At 59.5% G+C, this 21,024-nt stretch overlaps 4 protein-coding genes across 4 annotated transcripts; 1 reads left to right on the top strand and 3 right to left on the bottom strand.

Annotated features, from left to right (window-relative positions):
- Positions 1-159: 159 nt before the first annotated feature.
- SLS55_003552 (uncharacterized protein) lies at positions 160-795 on the bottom strand (the record flags this gene model as incomplete). The annotated part of the gene is made up of 2 exons (XM_066775024.1): positions 160-314; positions 369-795. 2 exons carry the CDS (start codon positions 793-795, stop codon positions 160-162), a joined length of 582 nt encoding a protein of 193 aa, XP_066635143.1.
- Positions 796-1,390: 595 nt separating this feature from the next.
- On the top strand, positions 1,391-3,495 carry pli1 (E3 SUMO-protein ligase pli1; the record flags this gene model as incomplete). The annotated part of the gene is made up of 7 exons (XM_066775023.1): positions 1,391-1,541; positions 1,868-1,939; positions 1,992-2,332; positions 2,426-2,525; positions 2,575-2,800; positions 2,853-3,109; positions 3,377-3,495. 7 exons carry the CDS (start codon positions 1,391-1,393, stop codon positions 3,493-3,495), a joined length of 1,266 nt encoding a protein of 421 aa, XP_066635142.1.
- A 1,889-nt stretch (positions 3,496-5,384) lies between these two features.
- On the bottom strand, positions 5,385-6,563 carry ERG3 (c-5 sterol desaturase; the record flags this gene model as incomplete). Its single annotated transcript, XM_066775022.1, has 3 exons — positions 5,385-5,610; positions 5,666-6,235; positions 6,292-6,563. The coding sequence occupies 3 exons, from the start codon at positions 6,561-6,563 to the stop codon at positions 5,385-5,387; spliced, it is 1,068 nt and encodes a 355-aa protein (XP_066635141.1).
- Positions 6,564-13,718: 7,155 nt separating this feature from the next.
- On the bottom strand, positions 13,719-14,844 carry AZF1 (DNA-binding transcription factor; the record flags this gene model as incomplete). The annotated part of the gene is made up of 5 exons (XM_066775021.1): positions 13,719-13,724; positions 13,770-13,943; positions 13,996-14,049; positions 14,106-14,237; positions 14,293-14,844. The coding sequence occupies 5 exons, from the start codon at positions 14,842-14,844 to the stop codon at positions 13,719-13,721; spliced, it is 918 nt and encodes a 305-aa protein (XP_066635140.1).
- Between the last annotated feature and the right edge of the window lie 6,180 nt (positions 14,845-21,024).

Below are 21,024 nucleotides of genomic sequence, written 5' to 3'. Positions count from 1 at the left end.
ATGTAAGATATTTCTATTTCGACCCTGGTCCAGCTCCGTGGCGCATGGAGCGTGCCAGAAATTACCAGAAACCTGAACGCCATAGACCCATAGCGAACGCCGTTGCAAATGCTGTGTACATCGATGGGGTATCGTTTGCCGCAATCCTTGCTCAACACATTACCGCTTGCCGCCTTTCTTCCCCGCGGCTTTCCCTTTGCGCAAGTTGGTGAAGGTGATGGTGGACGTGGACTTGCCGCGCCTCTTCTTCTGAACGCGGCCGGACTTCTTCTTCAAGCTAGACATGGAAGGCTTCGCGCCGTCGACTTCCATAGCTGCGCAAAAAAAGTGCGTTAGCAGCGATGTTCAAGGCTGTCATAAGTGCAAACCCAGATCGCCACCCGCGGTAAAGCCCGCAATGTCCCCCGACAGCCCCAAGAAGTGGTAGAATGTTTCTTCGTCGGCGATGTGCTGCTTGGTGGGTTTCGAGCGGGCTAGGAGCGAGGGCGGAATGGGCCAAGTGAAGCACTTCGACGAACCTTCTGCCTGGTCGGCTGGAGCCTTCGCTTGCGCGGCGCCGTTCTCGGGCTCTGTGGGGGTGTCAGTGGCGATTTGCGCGGGACGATGGAGGTGCTGGGCGCGCTGACCATCCTTCTCAACCTCCATCTCGTTCTTCGAGGGCGCGGGCTGCTGAGCGAGCTCGAGCAGCTTCTGCGACAGGCGTTCGGTGCGGGCAGTCTCGACGGGCCCGAAGACCTTCCTCTTGAGGGCCTGGTTGTTCGTTTTGCGAACGCTGGAGCGAGAGCCTTTTGCCATTGTGGATAGCGTGTGTGGTGCGGAAGTGGGAGTGTGGGCGTGGTGTGTGGAGTGGAGTGTATGTGGGAGAGAGCAGAGCTGGAGGTGCGCTGGGAATTTTTGGTGGCGGCAGGCGGAGCAGGCAGCGGCGGGCGGTGAGGGCGGCACGGCCAGATTTTACATCAGGCTTGGCGCCCTGGGCTTGCGGTGCCCGCGTTGGCCTCCGATCCGCCGGCCGCACGCCCCCGAGCCGCAAGGCAAGATGCGAGAAGGAGAGTGTGGATGCTGGAAGCGTAGGGCGCAATAGACGGGGGCCATGGCTTAGAATTGCACTGCAGCGCGGTGAAGGCGCGAAACGCGCGGGCAGGCTGGAGGCGGCTGGTCGTGAAGCAGCAGTGACCGAACGGGCAACTACGACGTCTGCCCTTCAACACCAGCTCGCGCGCCTCAGCATGTCCCGACCTCTCCTCTTCCTCCTGCGCCCGCGCAACCCAAGACCCCGCGCCTGTGCTGTCTCCGCACCACGCCCGCGCCGCAGTGCATAGCCTTTCACCTGTACATCGCCTTCTTGCTTCCCCTCCACCCTCGTACCTTGCCCGCGCTGCGCCGCGCCGCCATGGCCTCTGGACAGTCGCTCCAGCAGCAAGCCAACTCCCTCCACCCGCGCCTCAAGAACCTGATAAACAATGACTTGAAGGAAATATGCAGGTCAGAAGAACTGCCCGTCTCCGGAGTCAAGGCCGTGTTACAGGAGCGCATCATCAAGCGTGAGACCTTCCCTCCACCGCTTGCACATGCGAATCGCGCTGACCCAGCCGTCTCCTGCCCAGACCTGAGTGCGCTCGTCAGCCGTGGGGACGCCAACGGTGTTGCTCGACTTCGCTATCGCGTCGCCAACCACGGCGCGACTCCCCCGGCCACGCCTCATCCACCCCAGCTGCCCGACTACCCCGACTCCGTATCGCCCAACAACCAGGCCACCATGCAAAACCATTATCGCCCGGCATCTGCCGTAAACCTTCCGACGCGTCCGCGCTACCAGCGTACGTACACGTGAACAATTCGACGGTGGACGATACTGAGCAGGACACAGCCCGCTTCTCGTTCAAGCAGAGCCCGTTCTATGATGTAGAGGAGGCTTTGGCTCCGACAGTTGAGCTCCAAGGTGAGGCCGCATGCCCCCAGCCTCTATCCGACGCCCTCTGATACTAATGTAGGGGCTGAAGTCTTGCCCAACAACCGGACCAGCACGACCATCACGGTTCAGCTGCCGGCAGATATTGTTGATAGGTTGAAGTCAAGCAGTTCAATGCGCGCCCTGTTATTCTCCGCCGCCGACCCCGTCCTTGCGCCCTACGCCGCCGCCGACATAGCTTTCCCACACCAGCTGGAGGTGAAGATCAACGGAGACGAGGTGAGGTCAAACTTCAAGGGCCTCAAGAACAAGCCGGGCTCGACACGGCCAGCAGACATTACGGACTTCCTACGCAGGATTCCGGGCTACAACAACAACATCCAGATCACTTACGCATTGACGCAGAAGGCAAGTAGGGAAAGGGTAAATCTATCTCAGGCACGAAGCATGCCACAAAGACAGGCTTTTCCTTTGACCCCCTCCCCATGGTGCCGCATCGTTACTGATTGGATATAGAAGTTTCACATGGTCGTATATCTTGCCCGGAAGCACTCGGTTGCGGAGCTCGCAGGCCGCATCAACCGAATTTTCAGCAAGGATAAAGTCATGGACGAAAGTACGTTTCACGTCCAGTTTCAAACTAGTTTACCCTAACGCATGTGCAGTGCGGGCACGAGCCCAAGACCCGGACATTGTGATTGAGTCTCAAATTGTCTCACTCAGAGATCCAGTTGCCGGCATCCGCATTTCCATGCCATGTCGCTCCACCGTTTGTTCACACAATGAATGCTTCGACGCCATGTCATTCCTTCAGTTGCAGGAACAAGCGCCGACATGGATTTGCCCAATCTGCAGCAAGACGATCAGCTACGAAGCGCTCGCTGTGGACAGGTAGGTGGCTCCGTTCGTTGCAAGTCGAGAGCGCCCGCTGAACAGCTGTCAGATACATGCAAGATATCCTCGCCAAGACGTCGTCGTCAACTGATCAGGCCAGGATCTATCCAGATGGGACCTGGTCTCCAGGCAGCGCGGATAAGACGAAAAACGACCATGCGACACCGAGCAGTGAAGCAAACGGGTCTAAAGCTCCGGCAGACGACAGCGATGACGACCTTGTGGAGATCGTGGCTCCGCCGATGATGAAGAAGGAGGAGTCTATGACGCCGCTGCACAGTGTCAACACACCGCCCGTTTCGTCTCGTGAGCCTTCGACGACCTCGGCTGTTCTAGGCAGTACTCGTGGGAAACGCAAGCAAGAGGTCATTGATTTGACGCTGAGCGATGATGACGAACCACCTCGTCCAGCCAAGAGAACGAACAGCGCCTACAGTACGCCCAATAGTCTTCCAGACCGTTTCCGTCCGCCTCCCATGGCCCACAATGCGTACCCTTCCCACCCGCCGGCCCCGGTGACCCCTTCACATTACCGTCATGATCAGAGTGCTAATCGTCCACCGAGTTCACTAGGCCCTCCAATGCCTTCTAGGCCTAGGCAACCGGTGAACGGAAACTACAGCACCCCCCAGACCCACAACAATTTCTACGATGCGAATCAGCAATGGTACAATACGAGCCGTACCCGCTGATGAACGCCCGTCTCAGCATGCACCAGCCGCCAAGGCGGGATTGTCTGGGTACGGCTCATTGCCTTAGACTTCTTCCCAGACGCTCAGCTTTGGCCGTGCCAGGTTGCAATAGTACGAGCTCGAGCGTCACCCTTTCAGATGGCAGCGAAAGGGTCGTATTGCTGCCCGTGTATCTTCTCGCTTCCATATCATCTTTTCGCTTCTTAGAGCACAGCACAGCGTGGTGTTTTTTGCTAGGGTTTGATACCTCGTGAGAGAAGGCCTTTTCTACTTTATTCACACAAGGGCGGGCAGGGAGCAAAAAGGGTTGGACTTCATTAGGGAACTTTGGCTTTAATGGTATCACGAGAACTCGAAGTTTTTTTTTTCTGTTTTTTCCTTTACCGCTTTCATTGCACACCGCTGAAAGGCGGAAGCAGAGGGGAGGGAGATGAGCGAAAGAAAGCATGTACGTCTGGCGTTCTCTTCAAAGGCTACCGCTTTGGCCTTTCTATCTGAGGAAAGACGCCGTCATGGCGAGCGAATTGATTCTGGCAGTGCGAGAGGTCCAAGGTAAAGAAAAACCTGGAGCCTTTTTTTTTTTTATAATTCCTTGCCATATCTCGAAAGCATAGACGAGAGAAAGGCCAATGATGTTCGGACTCTCCACGATTTGGTGGTCGGATGTTTTTCGATTGACATTCTTGTATTTCGGCATAGACTTCTCTCGCGAGGGGTCGGGAAGAAGCATGTCGGTTGATGCAACGGGTGGCGCATACATACCACTGCGGAGCAGCGGCTCAGTTGTTGGATTTGATATCAGCGTTTCTGCTCTGCTTCAAGAGCATCTCGGAGGGGCAGAGGAAGGGAGATGTGAGCGATTGGCGGTAGGTAGCAGAAGGAAAGCAAAGCGCGGGGGATTGTGGCGACACAAGGGGGCGCCGCCGTGTCGGGTGGTTTGTTGTTGCTGGGTAGTAAGCTCTCCCACTTTTCACGTCACACGAGGAAACAAGGCAGATCACGATTCCCGAAGGTAGACGTAATAATCAAACGATTGTCTTTCTTCCATGCATTAATCGCCGGGGTATTAAAAGGGGGAATTATCGGTAACAAATATATACATGGGTGGAAAATAGGGTTGTGAAGTGGTGGCGGCATGAATTGGAAACGAACCGAATTTGTGGTAGTGGTGAGGGTGCGTGGGGAAATCTTCAACCCCCACTTTTCTCTTCATCGACTACCGAACCACGTCTTTCAAACGAAATGATAGACGGGGAGAAGGGTCGTTGATGTGAAGGTTTTTTGTTTCGTTTTTCCTTTCAGTGTTGGACAATCGTGTTGATTGACGATTAGCAGCGAAATGGAGGGAGCACAAGACTATGCTCTCTGCCCCATTGCTGGTTTTTCCCCTTTTGTGTTCTCTTTCCCGTTCCCTACTGGTTTCGCCAAACCATAATAGAAGTCGCTCCATCCCTGGAATCGGCTTCAAATGCTGCCATGTATCTCTCTCTCCCATCCCCAACCAAGTCAATGGCGGTGGAAAGGAAATAGAAAGGATGAGGGTTCTGGGAGTGTTCACATCCAAAGTGATGATGAATCCCTCCGTGAGCCACGTCCGCCAAGCAGACTACCCGGCGAAAAAGCTCTCAAGATGCTTTCCCTTTCTTTGCCCACGCGTCGACAGCGACTCGAAATCCAAAATTCCCCAAGGTGTCGTAAGTCGTCAACTCCCCATCGAAAAAAAAAAATCGTAAGAATTATAAGGTATTATTTGTCGAGTTGGAATTTGGGGTGGTGGCGCGTGGCAAAAAGGAAGGGGAAGCGTATTTACCCGGCTCCGAAGGCGGGAGGGCGCACTGTGACTATGCACTCGCCAGGCGCCGTTTCGAGCCGGGATGCAGTGGAGCCGTCTACTGCTCCTTCTTGGATGTGGCGAGGTCCGCCGGGTCGTACGTGCGATCATCCTCGCCCTCGACTTCCTTGACAATGGCCTCCATCTCCTTGCTTTGCTTCTCCCACTCGGACTGTGCCATCTTGAGTTCCTTGCGGAACAGCTCGTCGTTGGGCTTGCGGTACGATCCACCGAGACGATCCCAAAGAGTGGTGTATTGGCCGTAATTGTAGTTGAAGTAAAGACTGTAGGAATCTGATTAGAGATATCAATTGCTTGAAAGGACGCGGGGAGGCTTACTGGTGCATCGTGTGGCAGGCGGCGCCGTTGATGACGGGGCTCTCAGCGATGTATTCGCCGTCGTGGATCATGACGGTCCAGATGTTGACGAAGGCGAAGAGCGCGACATAGGCGAACTTCTGGAGCGGGAAGATGAAGGGGAAGATGTGGTAAGGCAGAGACTGGGCGAAGCCATCCAGCGGGTGGAAGGCGTGGCTAGCGAAGGGAGAGGGCATGATCCACTTGTGGTGCGGCTTGTGGAGGTACTTGTACACCTTGGGGTGGTGAAGCCAGCGGTGAATCCAGTAGATGCAGAAGTCGGTGAAGATGATGAAGAAAGGGAACTGGATCAAATCGTACCACATTCCGGGGCCGGAATCAGTAGCATCGTACATTTTGCTGTGGCCACGGACCTCGAGAACGAAGAAAGGAGTGGTGAAGGCGCCCATGATGGGCATGGCGCGCATGGTCTGGGCGATCTCGAGCGAGATCTGGTTCTTGAGGTATTTCGGGTGGGCGAAGGTGGCTTTGTCGAAGACGAAGACGTAGGAGAAGGTGGCGCACATGAAGTAGACGACCAGGCCGAAGATCCTGCATCAATTTTGTCAGCCCAAGGTTGGCGCATTCAATTGGAGTGCGGCGCGTACCAGGTGATCAGGAATAGCGAGATCGCCTGGCGGTACAGGTTGTCGCGCGCCCAGCAGCTCATCCACGCGTAATCGGAGGGCGGAAACGAGAGGTACTGGCTCGCGGGCTCGAATTGCCACGCATTGGCGGGCGAGGGCATCTCCGGGATGGCGGCATATGAGGCATTGGCGACGGCGGCGGCCTTGCCCAGGTTCGCGGCGGGCGAGGGCAGGGCGGCGGCGTAGAGGTAGTCGAAGAGGTAGGTGTCGAAGGCTTCAAGCACGACGTCCATGGCTCAGAGCGGGGGCGGCCTCGCGCCGGGGTCAGGCTTCTGGCGGAGAGACGGGTGGTGGTGGTTGCGCTTCGCAATGGCGCACGGCGAAGTGAAAGGGGCTTAGAGCGCGAGGCTGGTCGCGGGTTCCTTGAGAGCCAGGCTGGCGGAGGCGCAATCAGATAAGGACGGGCGGCGCAGAGGCTGAGCGGCAGGAGGCGGTGTTTTGTAGGTGGAGAAGCGAGGTCGGAAGCGCGCGGCGGTGGAGATGATTAAGGCGAGGGCAGGCGGAATTAAACACGACTTCATCTGAACATTGCACCGTTTTTCGAGCGCTTTTCGAGCTGCGGCGCAAAGACCCTGGCGTTGGCGGCGCCGGTGATTGGTTCAGGCACGAAAAGGCCACTCGGGCTACGCTGTTCCGAGGCTAGCGCCACCCGGTAGGCGCACGGAAAGATTGCTGCCGTGGGCGATCGGATGGGCTGACTTGGAGACCACCGCCTTAAGGATGGGCAGTTTTGCGCAAGACAACCGCATGATTCTCGCTGCGCCAATCTTTAAAGGCTCCGCGGCTCCCTGCGTCGCCGCTGCCGTGAGTCGCCGCGCGCGCCGTCGCGGGGCTCCAGACGGCCGCCGCCGCCGCCGCCACCCACCGGTGCCTGGCTGGCTTCCGTGCTTTCCCACGTCCAAATAAGCTGCGGCGGCCTGAGCTGCCGTGCCGGCTCCACGTGACGTAACAGCCCGCGGCGAAGTCGGAGAGCAGCGAAACAGTGATGAGCTGTCGCCGCGCGTGGCAAGCCTTCTCCGCAGCGCAGCCAAGAGCTCCCCTTTTTTCGCCCTGCGACAACGGCGCCGCGGTGGGATGGGGCTCCCAATGGGATTTGGCGGAGGCTCGCCCGGCCTCGGCCCCGGCAGGGAGATTACGACGCGGTTGCCAGATCGAGATAAGATAAGGGGCGCCTGGCTGCCTGTTCCTGGCACCTGGCGACAGCTGTCCGTGGGGCTCCTGCCGCCGCCTCTGAACTGTCGGTCTTTGCAAAACCAAGGCATCCGCACTTCTCGGGCTCCGGCCTCTCCGGCCCTCTCTTTCGCTCACCCATTCAACCGTGGCCAGCAAGAACCCAGTGCGCTCGGCGGACATTACATTATTACCTAGCCAGCTCGGTATCGGCAATCGGGCTCGGCCTCTCACCCCGAGCACAACCCGCGCTCCGCCCTCCCACAGCTCCCGCCCCCATGCCTCCTCACGCTTCCGTCATGCCGCCACCTCTGTGCCACGCCTTCGGGAGCCATCCTTCCGCCGAGGTTGCAAGGACGAGGCGGACCCCATGTTCCGCGGCGATGGCCAGGACTAAGGGTTGCCAGTCTGCGTTGACAGGCATGAGGCTTGGTGGCTTGCCATTGTTCTCCAACAGGCTGCCCTCGTGAGCACGCTCCTGCCGTGCTACTAGCCACCTTCTCGATGAATCTCCCGCCGGACCGTCGCCCATGGGCCGCATGCCGTTAGCCAGAGTGCTAGGGCCATCAAGTCACTGTCGCGTAACTCATTCACGAGATTGCGCCTTGGTATCGATGCAAGCACGCATGGCCAGATGAAGCCTCGACGTGCGACCAGTATCCGGCGGTCTGCTTCTGACCCCCAAGGCGGCACTCTGGTACATGCAGATGAAGAAGTGCCCGCTTGGCGCGACGCACGCGCGCCATTGGCCCGGCGGCGCCAGGGAAGCCGAAGCAACGCAATCTGCCCAGAAAACCTAATCTGCAGCCCCGGAGCTGCGATCCGCATGACACGGCCAGCGCACACGACTCGCCGGCCGGCGGCAAGCTCGCTCTCTACGCACGCGTTGCACTGGGCGCCAACGGGGAATCCGACAGAGTGGGCGTTGGGAGAGCTAGTCGGCTCGGCTGCGTGACGCTACGCGGCGAGCAAGGCAGGACGACGACCCACTGCCGGCCAGAACCCTCGCTACTGTCAGCAGGCTTTTGTGATGCTGCGGGCGCTGGAGGAAAAGCCTGTGGTAGCACCTGGACAGCCTGTGGGGGACTTGGCCAGGTCCCGTTTACCCGTCTACGCCCGGCATTGGCTGGCCTTTCCATCCTCAAACCTGGCTGCTGGGTCTTTGGCGCTCCGAGCGGGGTGTGTTGTGCCACCGTGCCCTTTTGCTGCTGTGCGATACGAAAGCGACATCTGCACCGCCTTGCCGGGTCGACGCCCTGGAGACCGGTCGTCGTCTTGCGCGTGCAGTGCTGCCGTGCCGCGAAGCTTTCGGTGACATGCAGCATCGTCGGCGCGCACAACAGCCCGCACATCAACCGCACTGCATGCTGTTCTGGTGGCCTGACGGCCCTGTTTGCTGCGGGCTGCAGCCCATCATGTCCTTTCCAGGCGTCCGGATGTTTCAGACTGGGTCGAGCTTTGCAGACGACGACGTATCCTGCAGACCGAGAGGACCGCCCCGCCCCTTAGCCCAGCAGACAAAGTACCGCCGCCAAAAACCGGGATCGTGGCATTTTCGAAAAGTGGGTACGGGCATTGCTGGCTTGGGAGCTTCGATGCCAGGCAGGGACCAGGCACTGCGCGATCAAGCAGGCAAATCCCAGGTACGCGAGCAGCAGACCACGCACGCGTATCGCGCCTCGTCGTCGCCACATGCCCACAGAGCACGTCTGGCTGCTTTCAGCCCCGCCCGAATGCTGGAATCGGACCACCTCGTCGGGAGTGAGGCGTAGACGCACGAATCCAAGGCAGCACTGTTGCCACTGCTGCCAGCGAGCATATTTCGGGGCCGGATCTTGTTCTCCGGAGCTCGAGCTGTGCCGACAATCGGGGCAGTCCCCTGGTTTCGGTGCCGTTCATTGAAGAGTCTTGGCATTGGAGATGAGATCTCTGTCCTTGGACACCATGAGAGCCACAAGCCGGCCATTGTTCTCAGCTCTACACCAGACTCGTCTGCAGAACTGTCCTAGATTGAAGCTGACAGCTTACTTGCGTGTCGCATCGATGCTCATGTATAATGTACAGTTGTTGACGGCGGTCATCATAGCATAACCGTGTGCACTGTTTATAGACGTGCTGACCGCTACTCATGCCTGAGCTGACGCAGATATCGGGCTTCCGAGATTTGAGCGTTGGCCGCTGGCTGCCCAAGTATTACCCCAGAATATGGGGCGAGCGCAAGTGGGGCCATGCATACATAGCTCCGTGGAATGCGTGCACCACGGCTTAAAACACCGAGGAGAGCATGGTGTTGCTTGTCGAAGCCATTGGCCTGCAGCTCGCCGCGACAATTGCACTGCGCGCTTCAGCAGGATCTCGGATCCATCTGCGTTGAGTAACCGTGAAACCTAGGAACTTGATCACAGCCCAGAAGGGGAGGGATCCTGGACTTCTCTCGGATGGACCCCGCTGCTGAGAGGGCTGCCCGCCCCATCGCCCGAATGCTGGAGGGGGAGGAAGCCATTGTTGTGGATGGCTTTACAGACACGAAGACCGGTCGGACAAGCAATCACACGCCTTAGCACCGGTCAAAGGCGCCAGTCACATCTGACAACAACGGACAACGCCCTGCCACGCACTTCAGATCGCTCGAGGATGGGCGTACGAGAACAGGCGTTCAACCAGGTCGGAACCCGCCCAATCAGTTCCATCCTCTCAGTGCCTCTCCGCAGCCTTTCCCCACGTGCCTGCAGAACCTGAGTGCGTGGGCGTGGGCGTGGGCGTTGAATGTCTGTGTCTCCCTCCCCCACATTCCCGTACAATGTCCTCGTGGCGAGTCCGCGTGGCAACGCCTCTCATTCGAGCCGCTTCGCAACGGGGGATACGTGGCTGGCGGTAGGGTGGGGGAGCCCCGGCAGTGAAGCAAAGCTGGTTTGCCGCGACGGAGTTCCGCCTCATCGTCATGTGTTCAGCTCGATCTGCCATTTCTTGGCCCTCGCAGTCTGGGTCGCCGAGCTTACGATTCCTTTCCCCCGTTTTCTGCGGATACGTCGTCTCTGAAGACCTTTGTTTGGCAGGCTGAAGCACGCCATCGACGGGGCTGACGAACTTGTGCTTGTGGATCACCGCCATTCCATCTCAATATCCCTTTCTCTTGCGGGAGGACCAAGTCAGCTTGAATCTCTTCTTCACTTCATCCGACTAAAGAAGACAGAACAGGTAGCGCTAGGGCTTGCGGATGACCATATGAGGCTTAGACTTTTAGACCTTCTGACGCTTCATCGAACAGGGCCCGAGAATGTTAGATACGAAGCCAAGTGAGTTTGTTGTAGCCTGGGTTCATGGGCATATGTAAAGTCTGAAGCTTCGTTTGTTTTCTTTATTGCTCTGGCCACCTACTGTCCAGACTGAGCAAGATAGTTCAGTGTCAGCTCTCGGGAGTAGACGTTAGGGCGATGCAAAGCTCTCATCTACAGACACGTAATGGGGTTTCACGAACGAGGCTCCGCAGCTTTTCTCGACCGGCCCCTCACGATTCCCGAGAACTCTTGGATTTTTGTTTTTATCTCACGTGGCCAGCCTGTCTTTGGATAGAGTACGAGTCTATTTTCTCAAGGTTAGCCCGACCGCAAAGTGATGCGGCTATCCAAAGGTCTTTCATACTCGGATGAAGCAAGACTCTCGCTATCATGTGTGGCGTATCTGACACCAAGTGACGGAAGAGGTCCATTTCTGCGAAGGTGCAGATACACCCTAAAAGGATAGGGGTGTGACAGTAAGCTTTCGGCAAGTAAGCCTCACTCACAAGGGATTTGAGTTCTTACACCAGTGTTCTGGGCGGGGAAAAACGACATCAAGGTATTCCAATATTCTACCAAACATCAGAGCAATGTTGCTCTGTTCTCAAGCCAAGAAGCAGACAGCAGCTTTTACTAGCGCAAGTCATCGAACTCGAAATTCGGGGAGCTCTACCCTTTCATCAGTAGTTTACCATCGAAGATACGGCTAGCCCGTGCTTTTGTTACTTGCTCGTATTTCAAGACAAAAGAGGGACTCAAGTAGAGCGCTACGTTGCGCAGTGAAGCGGTCCTCGAGAGCACATACCGTGCCGCGCAAGTGGTCGGCCTTCTGTTCCTTTGATTTTCTTTTTGCTACACCACGCGTAATGTGAAGATCAACTACTCGGAGAGGCACAAGGTGGAAACTCGGCGGTTCTTTCCGTGACATGGCTTTACGTAGTCAAGGCGGGGAGAGATGCCAATTTCCTTGGTACACGGAAAGTGGAAGCGATGGCGGACGATGAGGCGGCAGTAGTGAGGCGAAAGGAGGCCGGAGTGGCGGCAGCAGCGGCGAGGAGGAGGAGGCGCAGCAAGCAGCAGAGGAAGGACCAGTCGACCCGCAGTTGGTAGAGGTGTCGACCCTGTCCAGAACATGGGACGCTTCCTGTAAAGAAAGGAGAAGCAAGGCACCTGGCATGTTCACAAGTCAAGTGGGTAATCGGAGACGGTTGACCCTCGATCAATATAAATTTGTCTTGGTAAAATGGCTAATAGTTTGTCCTTTGGGACGTGTTTTGATGCTGATGCCATGTGGAGCTAATAGTGCTGGCTGGGTGAGCGTGAGCTCGCTTTGTAATCTAAAGCCACTTTGGTAGACGGACAATGAGCGGACAATCGATGCTAAAGGAAACATGACAAGAAAATTGGACATAAGAGACTAGCTAAAACTAGGTTTGATAACTTTTCGTTACGGGCTGGCGGAGGAGTGGTGGTTCTGCTTAGCGGAAGCGACACTGGACGTGATACATGAATTGTCGGGAGTGGGAGAAGGCTGAAAGCCTTTTCGGATTTGAGTTGATGCCTTGAGATCTGGAGGGGCTAATGATAATGCAGTTTTGCGGGCAAGAGGACTTGTAGGATCAAGTATGAAGCATAGGGGGGTATCCGCGTTCGAGCAACGCACCGAAAACAGAAACAAGAGATTGACAAAAGAGACAGTAAAAAAACCGGAAAGCCAACGTGGTCGTGGGGAGTAATCATACAGTATGTGCGGCTGACAGAAAATTGCTAAGGCAATTAAACCCTGTATTCAGAACACGCTAACGCCAACTTGGTAGGAAAACAGCCAACCGCCGTAATAAGCGCCCACGTAAGAACCGAAAGAAGAAATACATGACGTATCAAAATGAAAGAAAGCAATATGGACATCGTAAGCCAATACCGAGCCAGGGAGCCAAGGGCTAACCCTGAAAGCCCTGAACCGAAGGAAATGGACATTCAGACTACTATGAGCCTCAATAGATCGCCATGACACATGCTTGAGAGGCTTCTGAACCCCGGGAATCCTGTATGTGTGCGCGCGTCGAAGCCATTATTCCTCCAGACGTATATGTTTCGTTTGAAACCAGAGGGCAATTCCGGTTCGCCTTGCTTGTTCAGAAATGCGGCCGTGAAGATCTCTGGAATGGAAAGCGCAGCCGTCTAATACATCAGGTTTCCGTAGCTGTGAGGCCCCTGCTGATGATGGTGTTGTTGTTGCTGCTGTTGTTGCTGTTGCTGTTGCTGCTGCTGCTGTTGCTGCTGTTGCAAGTACTGACCAGGCGGTGGTAGCTGCACATGCTGTTGAGAGATCTGCGCGTGCTGTTGATGGTGGGGCGGGGGCGGGGGTAGGCCGTAGCTTGTTGCGGGTGCTGCGGTGCCGTAGCCCGAGTACGGGCTGTGCTGCTGGTGGAGCTGCTGACCATGCATCTCCGAGTCTACGCTGCTCAGCGATGGACTCCGGCTGCTGACGCTGTGGCTGTAGCGCGCCGATCCAGGTGGGATGCCCGCGCTTGTGCTAGCGCTGGTGTAAGAGCGCCCGCTTGCTGTTGAGACAGTGCTATATGGGCTCGTCATCCCCACGGCTGCGCTGCTAGCGCCGTATGGCCCGATGGGGGCCGTGCTGCTGACGGGCGGGGATAGGGCAGACGGCGGCGCTGTCGACGCTACCGGTGTTGTCGATGAGGAGGACGACAAGCTGCCAGCTGGAGATGTGGCACCGTTGCCTGATGATGAGGGAATGGTGGAAATACGACGGTCCTTTCCTCGGCCCTTGATTCCCTTGTTGGAGTTTTTGTACAGGGAAGCGAAATACTCGAACAACTCCTTGTCGTGAGGAGGCACAGTATCTGTATCGCGAATTTGTGCAAATTTGGCTGTCAAGTAGCGAAGTATCGGCGCGTGGAACTTGTTCTGGTGCGACTAGTTCTTTGCGTTAGTCTCTGGTGACCTCGAGCCCGCGTCTCGACTTACCTTGAGGTTTCCAAGCTGCGTAAACTGCTTGCCACAGCCGTCAAGCTTGCAGGTGAAGGGCTTGACATGCTGGTGGACAATCTTGTGAGCCCGTACATTGCCGCGCTGAGCGAAAGTCTTGCCACAGATGTCGCAGTTATATGGCCTCTCACCAGTGTGGCGACGTTCGTGAGTCTGTTCCCTGTCAGCGCCTGCTTAGCCCGCTGGCTGTCGGAATAGAGCGTACCTTGAGGTTACCAAGCTGAGAGAATCTCTGTCCGCATGACGGTTCTTTGCAGACCTGCACTATTGGTCAGTCCTGGCTGGCTTCGAGGCTTGGGAGTGCAGGGTGCCTACAAAAGGCTTGAAGCCAGTGTGCGCTCGCCTGTGGATGTCAAGGTGGGTCTTCTGGTAGAAGCTTTTGTTGCACCCGGGCATGTCGCACTCATATCTCTTCTTACCCTTCTCCCCGGCTTTCTTCTGCGGTTTCTTTGGGAAGGGATCAGCTTGGGGAAAGCCTCTGCTTACGGATGTCTCAACTCACCTCTTGGGGCGGGGCGGGGCGGTGCTGCTGCTGCTGCGGTTGCTGCTCGGGCGTCTTCTGCTTGGCTTGGATGGCTCTCATTAGGGTATCGACGTCGGTGTTGAAATTGATGCCGGCGCTGCCGCTGTCCGACTCGCCCGAGCTGGTCATCCGGTAGTCCTCTCCGCTGAGGCTCAGGTCGCCCATCTGCTGGTAGGGCTCCACCGGAGAGCCCAGCTCGGGCTTCACCGGCTGGCCTCTGCTGTCGAGCTGGTAGCTGCTTTGGGGCAGGCCGGACGGATAGGACGAATGGGGGAGGTAGGATGACGAGGATTGCGGGTTCTGCTGGTAGTTGACGCCGAAGCCCTGGTTGAAGCTGTAGGCCGAAGTCGAGTCCAGCGGCTCATAGGCGAAGGAGGTGGAGTAGGAGGGCACGGAAGTCTGGGGGCCGCAGGTTTGGAAGAAGGGCAGCTGCTGGTCGATCTGGGAGGTGGTGTAGGCCTGCGACGAGGGCATGTTGTTGACCATGGGAGAGGTTTGGAGGCGGGACTGGCTGTCGTAGGAAGCAGACATGGCGGGGACGCTCATGCTCGCCATGTGCCGTTGCCATGAACCGCTGTGCTGGGGAGCCATCACGGCTGTCATTCTGGAGGAGTGCGACTCGGGGGAGACAAGATGATACCAGAGGCGCTTGCGCAGGCAATGCTGTGCGACTGTTGGATGGTTGAAACAAGGAAGAGAGAGAAGAGGCGGGTATAGGCGAGTACAAGTAGGCGCTGGTTGGACAGGCAGGCTGGGTGGTGCTACTGGACGAGCTTTGGTGGACGGAGGATGGTCATCTGGCGAGGTGGCGGCACAACCTTAATCGGACACTGGAACCCGGCGGAGCGGTTGCAGCGTGAAGGACGGTTTATACGGCGGCGCCTGGAGATTGAGCAAGGATGGAAGAGATGACGATGCGGTGGTGGGCCCGGGAGGGAACCCAGCGACGGGGGCGTGCAACAGTGATCGAGACCCGGCGGGCGCATCAGGAGCAGGCGAGTGATGGAAGAAGAGATGGGAGTTTGCAAGGCGCGCCCGGCAGCTAAGCCGCCGCGCTGGGAGCCCCCCGGCCGCGAGCACACGGGCATGCGCGGGCGGGCATGGGGGCATCTGGCGCGCTCATGGGGGGCGAGGCGGGAGCCAGCGCCGGCCGCCGTCGCTGCGGGCCGGGCGTCGTGGATGGGCGCCCATGGGGCTTGCGAGGCTTGCTTATTGCAGGCGAGGGGCATGGGCGCAGTCTCAGGCCGGGAGAGCGCGCGGCGGTGGAGGGTCGTGCATGGGGGTGGGGGGTCAAGAGCGAGCGGCCGCCTAGCGCAGCCTCGCCGGCCAAGCAGCGCCCACTGCCCGCCTCTCCGCCCGCTGCGTGTCGCGGGCTGCTGCCAGCCTGCTCGCGGGCCCGGAGATGCGCTGCCTAGGCGGGCGATGCGATTGATAACGCCGCCCCGGCGGCCTGGGACGCGCTGGAGATCTTGCGAGGCGTCTGCGATGCGACCCGGCCGCCAGAATACCCCCGGCCACGCATCGCCCACGCCCTGTCGTGTGCGACGCGCCTGTTAAATTTGGATCGCGCGGCACCCGCGACCGCATCAGCGCAGACGAGCACCCGTGCGGGAGGGAGCAACCGCAACCTTAGCCCAGTGCCAGAGGCCCTCGACCCGCGCCCGCGGGCCGCCCGCCGGGCTGGGAAGTCGAGTGTAGAGTTGTTTCTGGCCTCGCCCTCGCCGCACGCCCCGGCAAGCCACGCCTCTGCCAAATGCGCGCCGCCTGCCTCGGCGCGCGTGCGAGCAGCATCGCCGCCGTCACCAGGACGCTCAGCTCGCGATCCTGGGCAGGGATGCGGCAGGGGGGCGTGCGCGCGGGACAGGGCCCTGGGAACCCGGCAGCGCGACGTCAACCGCCCGGCAGCGAGTACGACGGCTGCGCGCCCGCTCCCAGGCCGCACTGCGCCGTCAGCACCGTATCTCAGAGCAGCCCGCGCCCGCGAAGGCCGCTTCTGACCAGCCGCGTTGGCGGGTCGCAGAGCAGCCACTTTCCGCGGCGCCGTCGACGCTCCACGCGCCGTCCCGACACGCCGGTTCGCCGCCTGATTCGCGCGCCCGCCGCCGACGCCCCCAAGCCATGGCCATCTCCAACATGGATCATCCCGGAAACCAGGCCGACTGTTGCGGCAGCGCTCAGCGCGCGCGGAGCATGGGAATGGCGAGTCAACGTCGACCCAGCCGCTCGGGTCCGCAGCGCACGATCGGTGCAGCCGCGCCACCGGCCGACGCACAATGCAGCACGCCCGCTCCTTCAGGCAATGCAAACCGCTCCAACTGTCCCCGCCAGCACCCGCCCCTTCTCCGTGCGTGCTGCTGGGCCAGGGGCCGCTCGAATCCGATCTCACCAGACTTCGGGCTCCCGCCATCCCGGCGCGCCTGCCAGCAGCAACGGCAGCAGCAGCAGCAGCCTCCACGCCTCCACGCCTCCATGCGCCGCCGCTGACCGCCAACGCGCCTGCGCCCGCTGAAACCGCGCGCCGGGGCCCGGGGCTGTCTCGGCCAAGCCGCGCTGCACGCTGCGAGTGTTCCCAACGCCTCTCGCGCGCGCACGGCGACGCTGCGTCGTCCTTCGCCTGCGTCCACACCTAGGCCGTCTTGCGCAATCTGGGGTAGATGCGCGGTTTCAGATGGTTGCCAGATTCAGCCGGGGCCTCGAGGTTGACACGCCTTGGCTCCGGTCTCGCAGGCTCGCCAAACGCGAGGCGACTGCGTGCCGCTTCCCCGAGCAACGGCTATCCAGCAGATCACCGCCTTACGATCCGGCCATCCTGGGCGTCCGCATTCAATCTCATCGGCATCAACCATCTCTCGGACGATCTGCTACACGTCTTCGGTGGACCTGCAGTAGCCTCGGGCGCGTGAGAGCACCCGACCTGCCGATATACCGGGGCCCTGGTCGAGCAGGACCCTCGGTGGCGGGTGAGGCTCTTGGGAAAATGACAGAATCGATGCCGCCTGAAATGGCGCATGCCCGAGTTGGCGACGATTCTGCGCCTGCAATCCTTTGGAAACGGTGGCGTCCTGTCCCTCAGGCGACATCTTCTGCGGACAGCATCCTTGATCCTGAAAGGTTTCACCACCCTCCTCCTTCAGCCGCGCCCGATTCGCCCTGCTGCCTCACCGCCAGCAGCCTGCGCTGCAGCGTGCATTTCTCCAGGACTCGGTCGGCTGTGGGAGGCGGTGTTCGCAGAGCCAGACCGGGACCTCCATGACCTCGCGGACCTCGGGCATGAGGACGGACAGGCCGGCAGCGCGCCTGTGCGCAGTTTCGATATTATTGTCAACACCTCGAAGCGGACACGTGAGAGATGAAATGCGGGCTCTTAATCGTGCATGTTTCTCTTCCCGCCGGCGCGCGTAGCGCACAGATGCGTCGCCGCAGCTCGAAATAGGACGGGCAGCTGGGATGTGGACTGAAGTTCGGACAGCAGCAATATGCCGCGCACCCCAGACGGCAATCGTCGTCGGGCAGCAGAAGGCGGAGAACGAGCTGTCGTCAAAAGCGAAGTTGCGGCCTGACTCGCCAATTTCAGGGCGCAGGGCCCCGCGTGCGCGCTGCGCAACATACGGGCGCCATGGCACTTTCCAGTTCGTGGACCCGAAGGGGCGGATGCTCTCAGCTCGAGACAGCTCGGCGATCTCAGCGGTCCAGACGCGCCGCGATAGCTGTGCGGGCCCACCTCCAGCCTCAATCTCGAGTCGCGATGGGAAAATCCAAATACAGAGCCGGATTGGCCCCCAGGGTCGACCGGAGGGACGCGTGGGTGGATCTCCTTTCCCAGAACGCAGAGAGGCTGCAGGCATGGTGCTGTTTCGCACCCACGTGCCACTCCCGAATGCAGCGGGCTTGCCAGGGCCTGCGTCCCTTCAGGGGCATGTCGGCCGTCTTGGGGCCTGGAGGGTAGGGATTGCAGCCCAAGAAAGGGGAGGCTTGAGGTGGAGGTCACGGAGACGTCGCTGCAGCGGGCATGGAGGGGGCCGGGGCGCGGTTGGCAGTGGTGGAGTCGAGAGCGCCCGTACGCTTGTCTGCACGTCGTCAGTCAGGATGTCGAGATGTGGATGCAGTTTACAAACAGCAGTGCGGGCTAGCCTGCCCTCCTCCCGCCGGCGCCGCACTATGCACCCGCCGCTAAACCGACTGCGGCGGAGCGGCAACAGCGCGCGCGCCCGCCTGACTGCGGCCCGTAGAGCGCTGGACGCGCTGCGTTTCCACCGAGCATGCCAGTGCCAGCGACGGCCGCCGTTGGAGCGTCGACGCTGCATCTGCCCGCAGTTCCCGCTGCACGATGATGGATGGTCGATGTGACCGATCACCGCCCAGCTCCAGCGCTCGCCAATCGCGCCCACGCATCGCCGTGCCTCTGCTCTACCAAGATCCCGAAATCGCGGGCGTGTCGAATCGGAATCTTTACTCTCCTGGTGCCCCGCATTACGCGCTCTCCAAGGTTGCTTCCCACCATCAGCGCAACCCAATATTTTGCTGCAAACACCGGCTGACTGCCGCATGGACACGCGCCCCGAATTCGACCCCGTCCCCGGCACACACCGTCATCACCCATGCTCGGGCGGTGGTCAGTGTGCCTGGCGAGCACGCGGGCGGGCGCTTCTCAGTGGATGCCTCGCGATTCCTGCGTCCGGGCTGCCGGTGACGGTGATGGCTGCGCGCCGCCGCCCAGCTGCGCAGCTTGCCCCTCGCCGTGCCCCTCTACGCGACGGCCGCCATTGTTCGCCACGACCGATCTCTGACTGCTTCAGGGACCGACCCGCGCTGCTGGGGCTCATTTCATCTCACCGGAGCTGAGCTTCCACCTTCCACCCGCTCACATCACCCGCACACCCTGTCGCATGCACTCGCTTGGTGCAGAGGCGGGGCTCTGTCACAACCGCTCTCCTACGCGACATTGCCACCCGCGCAATCCTCAGCCTCGCTGCGCGTAGCTAAGCATCCGGTCCTTAACTCCATGTTCATGCGCGTGCGAAACATGCGCGAACGTGCTTCTTGCGACTGCGTGCCCTTTCTCCTGGCCCCAGCCCAACGAGATGACGGCAAAGCCTAAGCCACCACTTAGACCCACGCACGAGGCACCGCCCAACCTCGGCGGGCTCACCGTGCGCGCACCTCTGCCCCTACAGAATGTCACTTGCACCTCCACACGCACCGCCCTCAGCGCCGCAGCAGCTGAGCGCAACAGCCAGCATCCAATAAGGCGACCCAGCCTGCAGACTGACGTAGCCCATAGTGCGGCCTTCTCTCCCGACCTCGCCGCAGCAGTCAGCGGCCTAGCATGATCCTGCCGCCGCTTCACTCGGAGGACCCGACCAGTCAGCTCAATCACATCGCTTCTCTGCAGCGGCCCGTGGGCAGAATCGACACTTCTAGGTTGAAAGCAGTCAAGCTCCCGTCGGCACGACGCTTCCGCAGCAAGGGGGCTTGCGGCTTGGGGTGACAGGGACCAGGTTGAAGCACCTGCAGCTGCGAGTTCTGGCAGATAGGCGGGCTGCATGGGGGTGTAAGCGGGGACAAGTATAGTAACCTGGCGAACGGCACCAGCACCTGCGCAATTGGTTGGTTGGTCTACTCGAGAAACTTTCCGTCGACTACTGTTTGTCTCAGTCGAGGTGAACGGCTCTGCGCGAGGTATAGGTCAGGTGCGTGCTACATGCCCGCACGCCCACACCCTGTTTACAAGCTTAACGCGGCAACACTAGCCCGCTGCTGCTGGATCTCTGTGCCGGACCGGACATACGGGCGTTTGCAACGGCCGCCGACTGCGGCATCGTTCCCGTTGTTGTTGAACGAAGCCGGGCGCGGCCCCCGTTGCCGATGTACAGACAGCAGTGGAGCTCCAGGCACACACCAACCCGCGGCAAACACCGCGCACCGCCCGGATTGTGCCTTACAGAAATAAATGGTACGTGCGGCTCCGCAGAACTGCGTCAGATGATTTCGAAATGATGGCTGCAACCCCCGGTTGGGACGACCTCTCCGTCCCCCATTCTCTTGGTGCTTTGGCCAGACCGCGGCCGCAAGAAGTCGCGATCTCCATTGTGTTCCGTTTTGGTCTCAGCCCGGCTTGCACGCCCGGGGGGGCCTTCGCCCATCCCCACACGGACACGGCACATAGACAATAAAGTCCTTGCTTCCTCTTCCCCACTAACTACTGGCGCACGCCCCATCGCAGCCAAGTTGCCGCGGCTCTTACTTGAAGAGTCCGATCGAGTAGCATTCCACGAAATTGGGAGGCCGATCAGCCCGTGCCGGCATACTTTCTGGGGCCTGCTGAAACATTCAAGCTCATTCCACCCGGTGGGCAAGCAATTGGAGTCTTCATGTTGCCCTTTCCCCTAGTATCCACAGCCACCGGAGCTTAATGGCATTGAATAATGTCTCACGCGGCGGTTTGCGGTAGAATGTCCGTTTGCTATTGACTGACGTCTGCCTTTGCAGATCTGAAGATTGCTGGCCATTCGCCGTCCTGGCAAAACTTGAAGTGGAGGAACACGCAGAATCCAGGTGAGACGAGGCGAGGCGAGCGCGCAGCCACCAACAGACGCAGCTCGAGAGGTTTCGGGATTTCTTCGAGCTACGATTCCAGACGTGCGCTCCTCAAGGCCGGCAATTTATTCGCAACAGCTTTGCGCGCAGCCCTGCGGAGTGTGACGTTGGACA

The sequence above is a fragment of the Diplodia seriata genome, assembly GCF_021436955.1.
Source record: "Diplodia seriata strain FDS-637 chromosome Unknown scaffold_3, whole genome shotgun sequence".
Lineage (NCBI taxonomy): Eukaryota > Fungi > Ascomycota > Dothideomycetes > Botryosphaeriales > Botryosphaeriaceae > Diplodia > Diplodia seriata.
This window is presented reverse-complemented; position numbering and strand designations above follow the sequence as displayed.